This window comes from Triticum dicoccoides, chromosome 3A (assembly GCF_002162155.2).
Source record: "Triticum dicoccoides isolate Atlit2015 ecotype Zavitan chromosome 3A, WEW_v2.0, whole genome shotgun sequence".
Classification (NCBI taxonomy): Eukaryota; Viridiplantae; Streptophyta; class Magnoliopsida; order Poales; family Poaceae; genus Triticum; species Triticum dicoccoides.
The window spans coordinates 575,774,304-575,781,845 of NC_041384.1; the positions used below are offsets into that span (position 1 = coordinate 575,774,304).

The 7,542-nt window shown below is 57.2% G+C and overlaps 1 protein-coding gene across 1 annotated transcript; it reads right to left on the reverse strand.

Annotated features, from left to right (window-relative positions):
• Positions 1-5,400: 5,400 nt before the first annotated feature.
• Positions 5,401-7,088, reverse strand: LOC119269303 (probable sugar phosphate/phosphate translocator At4g32390). Its single transcript, XM_037551099.1, has one exon. It carries the CDS (start codon positions 6,803-6,805, stop codon positions 5,732-5,734), a length of 1,074 nt encoding a protein of 357 aa, XP_037406996.1. The 5' UTR covers positions 6,806-7,088; the 3' UTR covers positions 5,401-5,731.
• Between the last annotated feature and the right edge of the window lie 454 nt (positions 7,089-7,542).

The following is a 7,542-nucleotide window of genomic DNA, read 5'->3' on the forward strand; positions in this document are numbered from 1 at the left end:
GAACGGACGGCGCAGGAGAGCCCCCTGCGGCGCGGACGAGCTCAGCGACGCGGTCGAGCCATTCTTCATAGACGTCGTCGATGGGACGGTAGCGCAGGAGCTCGTGTGCTGCGATGAGCGCAGCTCGAGCCTCCATGGGTGCGCAGAGCGCACGGGACGAAGAACCAGCTGGGGTGAGCGAGGGAGTAGCGGTGCGGCCGACTTGCCGCACGGACGGATGCTGAGACGACGCTTGCTGCTCATCCCCCGCCGGGCCAGTGGCGGCGTTGACGGGGAATGGCGAGGACGCCCACCGACAGGAGCCGTCTAGGCGACGCGGGAAGCGAGAGCGGCCCGGCGCTCGGCGCGGGCCCGACGAGCGTCAGACATGGACGCGATGGTCGGAGGAGAACAGGGTGGTGGAAGATGAATTCCGGCACACCCCTACCTGGCGCGCCAAATGTCAGATTTCGGGTTTCGGCAGACCCTTGAGGTTCGAACACTGGGGTGCGCGCGGAGATTTCGCCTTCTACCTACCTGCGCCCCTCCGCCTCGCTAAGATCTAAGCTATGGAAAGAACAGCACAAGAGACACAGGGTTTATACTGGTTCGGGCCACTGTTGTGGTGTAATACCCTACTCCAGTGTGTGGTGTGGTGGATAGCCTCTTGGGTTGATGATGATGAGCAATACAAGGAAGAACAGCCTCGCGAGGGTCTGCTCTTGGCTGAAGGGATGAACTGCTGGGAGGAGTTCAGTCACCCTTCTCTCTCTCTCTCTTCTCGATTCTCTCTCCGATTTCGATCATAGCTAGTTTCTCTCTTGGCTTCTAGATTCTCCCTTCTTGATTCCGATCTCTCCTGTTTCTTATCCCTCTACCCTGTGGGTGGCTAGTCCTATTTATAGGCAAAGGCCCTGGGCCTCTTCCCAAATATTGAGCGGGAAGGGCGCCAACAATTGGCCACTTTGAAGGGGAACATCTGGTACACTTATCCTGACTAAAGTTGGTCCTCGCCTGCCAAAGGCTCTGGTGGTGACGCTGGCTTGGGCTCCACAATGACTTCCTCCCTGCCGTTGGACTGGTCTTGGTCTCGTTGCACCAAAACGGGTGCCTTTGCTTGATGCTCTCGCCTACGCTTGCTCCCTTTGCACCAAAGAGGAAAGGAGGACACTGCGCGGGCTGGCGCCCGCCTGACACCCTTGGTCGTCATGGCTTGCGTCACGGGCACCTCGTGAGGTACCCTGCCTTGATCTCTCCGCCTCCTCGCGAGCCAGCCTGACGAGGCCGTGCCTGAGGAAGCTCCGTGTCGTCCGCCCCGTGAGGCTTGGCCCCTCGCGAGGGTCTTGGGTCTGTGTTGATGAAGATGGGCCGTGCTGGGCCCCTCCTCGAGCCACGCCGCAGGCCGCGGGCAGGCAAGTCTGGGGACCCCCATTCCCAGAACGCCAACACCCTCGGGTACCGCGATATGAAGCGCTGGGTCAAGGCTCGGGTGAATGATAAGTCTCCTAGCGAGCTTCCTAACAAATTTTTTGCAGTTCCTAAGCAACCACTAAGCCAAGACGGGCACGAGGAAACAAGTGCCTCGTGAAGAAGAGGCTGCCCCGAACGCGCCAGGCTAAGTTATCTCCGCACAAAATAACGACACAACACAGAAATAACAAGCTTAGTGTAATGATTGAGGAATCACAGTTCGATACACGCCCCTCCAGGCCCATACTGGTTTCATTTTGATGCAGGAAAGAAAAGAGGAATAAAACAAAAGCGGCGTTGCAGCGAACCACGGGGGCAGGCCTCCAGCGATGTCCCGGGCTTAGCCGGATCCCTCCTTGCGCTTCACGGAGGCGCACCGATGAGACGACCCGCTACCCCCTTCGAAGCGAGCGCGGCGGCGGGTCGTAGCTGCCGCTGCTGGAGCTTTCGCCAAGAGAAGAGCCATCGTAGCTGGACGAGGCGCGGCCGGTGGGCTCGCCCTCGTCGTGGCCATCGCTGAGACCTAGCACCTCCTCGCCATCGTTCGTCTCGGGGCAGCACCTGGCGCGGCGACCATCTTTCCCAAACACCCTCACGTAGAGGGTCGCATCACCGTCATACTTGAAATGGAGGGTGCACCGCCTATCCAGGCCGCGCGCGGGCGAACGTCTGCCAACCGTGGGTCAGAGCTATGTTGCCCGCGGCGGAGACTTCAACCATGACCCAGGAAGCCCTGCTGCAGTAGCCGCCCGCCTGCAGCCAGAGCCCGCCTGGACCAGAGGCCGGCAGCTCGTCGACGAAGAAGCGCGGAAGCTGAAGCCAGTTGTCGGCCGGATCCTTCGACCAGACAATGAACTTCGGCAGCACCTCTGCCGAGTGGAAGCGTGGCCGGGGAGGCCGCGCAACCACGACACGTCTCACCTCATCGACGGGGCTGCCGCGACCGGAGAGACCCCCACCACGCGCAGCGGCACCATCCTGGGAGCGGGGGGCCACGGCGGGAGTCGTGGTGTGCTTGCGGGGATGGCTGCGTCCCCGCTTGGGCGCCGGGGAGCCAGGCCCCTCGCGAGGGGCCTTTCCTTTCTCCACAGTGGAGAACCTCTTCGACGGCGCCATTGGAGTCGGTGGTGGAGCAGAGGAGGAAGAAGTAGGCGGAATGGGAAGAAGTGGGGGACGGGGGCTCTGCCCCCTTCCTCATTTATAGCAAGAGAAGGCCAACCAGCGCCCCCCACGATCACAGGTAATGATGGTTTTCCTTGCATGTCGCAGGGACTTGTCAAGTCGGGCAATTGCCGAGGCAGCGTGAGGAAGCGGAGACGCCCACGACCAATCAACCGCCACGCATCAACCGAGGCTGCAGGCTTTTGGGTCCCGCGGTGCTACGCGCTTGACCTTTGGCTTCGCCTTGAAGCCAAGCCCGAGCGCACCTTGGGACCGGGGGCTACTGTCGGCGTTTTGAGAACGGGGGTCCCCAGACTTGCCTACCTGCGACCCACGGCGTGGCTGAGCTAGCAGGCCCATACGGCCCATCTTTATCAATAAGGCATTCAAGACCCTCGCGAGGGGCCAAGCCTCACGAGGCGGACGACGCAAGACCTCCTCAGGAGCGGCCTCGCCAGGAAGGCTCACGAGGGGCGGAGAGATCAAGGCAAGACAAACCTCGCGAGGTTCTTGTGACGTGAGCCATGACGATCGAGACCAGGCGGGCGCCAGCACGCACAGCGTCCTTGTTTCCTCTTTGGTGCTAAGGGGGCAAGCGCAGGCGCGGAGTACCGAGGCATCAAGCAAAGGTTTCCATATCGGTGCAACGAGACCAAGACCAGCAGGACGGCAAGATGAAGGTCACCATAGAGCCGAAGATGGCGTCATCACCAGAGCCTTTTGCAGGCGAAGACCGCTTTTGTCAGGATAAGCTGTACTAGTTGTCCCCTTTCAAATTGGCCGTTGTTGGCTCCCTTCCCGCTCAATATTTGGGGAGAGGACCAGGGCCTATATAAGTAGAACTAGCCACCACAGCAGAGGAGACTGGCGGGGGACGGATTGAGAGAGAACTGAGAGAGAAAGAGAGAAAGGATCATCAAGATCATCTTACCCACACAAGTTCCCCAAGCACAAGAACACCTCAACCTCAGGAGGTTGTTCTTCCTCTTGTACTGTTCATCATCAGCCCAAGAGGCAATCCACCACCACATTGGAGTAGGGTATTATACCGCGCCTCGAAACGTGGAACGGCGGGATAGGAAACGGTTCGAAAAACCGGGCGAGCATGACGTCACGTTATAAAAGTTGTCATCAGATTGGACTCGTGGAATATTATATTCTCTTTGTGGTTGTGAGTGGTGTGTGGTACAGGTCTGGACACGTTGATACGTCCGAAGACTATTTGGGAATTCGGAAGGAGGAACCCGCCTTGCAATGCCGAAGACAGGCCTACGCGCCGGATACCTTGTCATTGAAGCCAGGTTCAGGGGCTACTGAGGGAGTCCTGGATTAAGGGGTCCTCGGGCATCCGGCCTGTTAGCCATGGGCCGGACTGATGGGCTGTGAAGATACAAAGACCGGAGACCGCACCCGTGTCTGGATGGGACTCTCCTTGCCAAGTGGAAGGCAAGCTTGGCAACTAAATATGTAGATTCATTTCTTTCTAACCGACCTTGTGTAACCCTAGATCCTCCCGGTGTCTATATAAACCGGAGGACTTAGTCCGGAGAGAGGGGCATTATCATAACCATACAAGCTAGACCTCTAGGGTTTAGCCATTACGATCTCATGGTAAATCAACTCTTATAATACTCATATTCATCAAGATTAATCAAGCAGGACGTAGGGTATTACCTCCATAGAGAGGGCCCGAACCTGGGTAAAACATTGTGCCCACTGTCTCCTGTTACCATCGACCTTAAACGCACAGTTCCGGACCCCCTACCCGAGATCCGCCGGTTTTGACACCGACAGCGGATGCGAAGCGGACTCGATTTGGATTTGGGTCGGCGCGTTGGGCTTCCTCTTTTGTTTACGCTGACCCAAACGGACGGCGGCGGACGAAATGGGTCGCCCCATTGGAGTTGCTCTAATGATACTCCCTCCGTCCGGAAATACTTGTCCTAGAAATAGATAAAATGAATGTATCTATAACTAAAAAAATTCTAGATATAACCATTTTAAGGACAAATATTTCCGGACGGAGGGAGTACTAGCTAAACATTTCATATACATTTAAGCTGGAGCTCTTGGACTCTAGTTTTTCTGGAGTTACTGAAAGCAAAATAAGCGTACATTTACACCATTGCGAGTGGAAAAGGGTTAAAAACACAAAGCTCCGATCTGGATCCCTGGATATATAGACGCCCGAATAGACCTGCCTCTCTCGAGGGTTTGATTCCGTAGTGCAAGTGTCGGCAGGTTGAAGGCAATGCAAGAATCTGAGACATTGAACGATGCACCGACAGTACAAGAAATTTGACTCGGTGCACATGCCAGTGCTCGGCAGGATTAAATTCACAGCACATGGCATGATGGCAACATGCACTGAGGCACTTCAGCCGCACTACGCTAGTCCTACACTTAATTAGCAGATCTCAGGCCCTCTTGAGCAATTGAAAACACTGGAAAACTGGCACTAGCGGCCGTAACAGCGGTGTTTCCTCCATTCCAGCAGGTAGATCTGGGGGAAGCGCAGATGCTCTGCACAGTAATCAATTTTTTTTTGTTTCTTTGCGTTGCAGGGACCTAGTAATTTAATTACACGATTCGTCTGGTTCCAAGCACCTACCAATGGAATCAAGGCGCGAAAGCACCGAACTGGGGTCCAGCTCCGTGCGAAAGCAACCGTAGACTCACTTAAATTTACCCAAGCAGTGATGGCACCAGATCCCGGGTCCAACATCCCATCATAAATTAGGCGCGAGGAGGAGTAAATAAGTTACTACTAGCTGCTGCTCGATCGCCACATCTCTACGGCACCAATTAACTCGATGCAATGCTTAGTACAAAGATGATGATACAATAGACAGCCGAATACAATTTTGTTGATACTGGTAGTAGCACTGTCAGCTCAGAACTATCGTATTTTCACACGCCCGGCACAAAAATGTATGTTTCCTGTATTTATTTGCCTTCCTAACACAAATTAAGGCAAGAAATGAACAGATTTTGCATCATCAAACATGTAAGGATCGGATCACATTTTGGGGAACCTGCTACGCCGGACTGAGAGAACCAACCAAATTGGGCGTGCTGTTGGTGTTGTTGGATCGGATCGGATGAGATGAGATGAGCGGCTCTATGATGACTGGGTCTCGGTCTTGCGCTCGCCGCCGTGAGAGTCGCGCTCCTGCAGCAGCGAGCCGGCCTCCTCGTCCGCCTGCGCCACCTTCTTCTGCGCCTCCTTGGCCTTGAGCGCCTGCAGCTTCACGTGGTTGTAGTAGCCCACGCCCAGGAAGGCGATCCCGTAGCCGAAGAGGTTGATCGGGGTCACCGTGTCCCGGATCACGGACCAGGAGAAGGCGATGAGCAGCCAGTCCTTGACCACGCCGGCCACGTTCATGGTGAGCGCCGACGTCTTGCCCACGAGCAGGAAGACGGCCAGGTTGAGCGCGAAGGCGCAGAGGGAGTTGGTGCCGAAGACGAAGAAGTCGGGCTCGAACATGCCCACGGCGCGCAGCCTGGGCAGCTCGACGAAGACCCAGGGCAGGAAGAGGAACCCCAGGCAGCAGGGCGCGACGTAGTAGAGCGAGGTGATGGGGTTGAGCGAGATCCCCTTGGAGGTGAGGAGGATCTGGATGAGGACAAGCCTGGTGGCCTCGAAGGCGACGGCGGCGAGCTGGAGCGCGACGCCGCGGAGGTCGAAGCGGGCCTCGCCGTAGGCGGCGATGGCGACGCCGAAGGAGATGGAGAGCATGTTGAGCATGGCGGAGGAGCGGAAGGTCTCCTTCTTGAAGAGCACCCCGATGGAGTAGACGGCGACGGGCATGAGCGCCTTGAGCATCTGGATGAAGGAGACGGAGAGGTAGATGTAGGCGGAGTTGGAGAACCAGAGGGAGAGCGAGTAGAGCGCGCCGATGGGGAGGACGGAGCTGGTGTAGAGCTGCGTGGTCATGGCGGGCGAGGACGGGAGGTCGACGACCCGGAAGACGCGGACGAGCGCGACGGCGAGGGAGGAGCAGAAGGCCATGTGCACCATGGTGAGCGAGATGGGGAAGGGCCAGTTGTACATCTTGGGGTCGAGGATGTACTTGTTGTAGACGATGACGGTGAAGGAGAGGAAGATCCACACCGCGACGTAGCAGTAGGAGACGAGCACCTTGCGGAGCACCGACTCCGACATGGCCCCCTCGCCGCCGGCCTCCTTGGCCATGGCTGCTGCTCCGGCCGGGCGGCGGGCGGATCTGGGCCTGCGCGGCGCGCGGTCGCTCGCCTGCGTGGGGGATCTGGGGGCGGGGAGGGTGGGCGGATCTGGGAGGAGGATGAGGAATTGAGGAGGAGGCTGGTAGTTGGGGGATTTTGGAGAGGAGGACGGGTGTGGGTGTGGGTGTGGGTTTCTTGGCACGGAGAGGAGGGAGTGGCCCGGCTCCCGTCACCTGTGTGTTGTGTCACACGCTCGGGGTCCGGCTTACCGCGGATGGCCACGTGGAGAATGGGGTGCTCCGAGGCTCGGTGTGGCGTGTTTTATAGGGGTGCGGTGCGGATGTGGCTTTGATCTCTTTTTCGGCCGCATGGCTCGCTTCGTTTCGGGCTGGTCCGCTACGTGCGGTCTACGAGCAACGGGATGGGTTCCCTCTTATCGTGTGGAAATGCCACAATATATCCGTACATTTCCACGGGAAATTCCTTCACTTACGATCACGACCAGTGCCTAATCCTTCACTTGCAATCACGACCAGTGCCTAATTTTCTCGACAAGTCCTTGAATTACGGAGCCTTTTTACATATTCTAATTGCGAAATGTTAACTAGCTGACCACGGTTTTTTCGTGTTTCCCAGCGGACGCACTTACCGCCGTCGGATCTGGTTGCACGGATCTCAGTGCATCTACTGTTGCCACGTCTTCTTAGGGGCGAACGAGCTCATCTCCATTTTCCGTCACAGTCCACT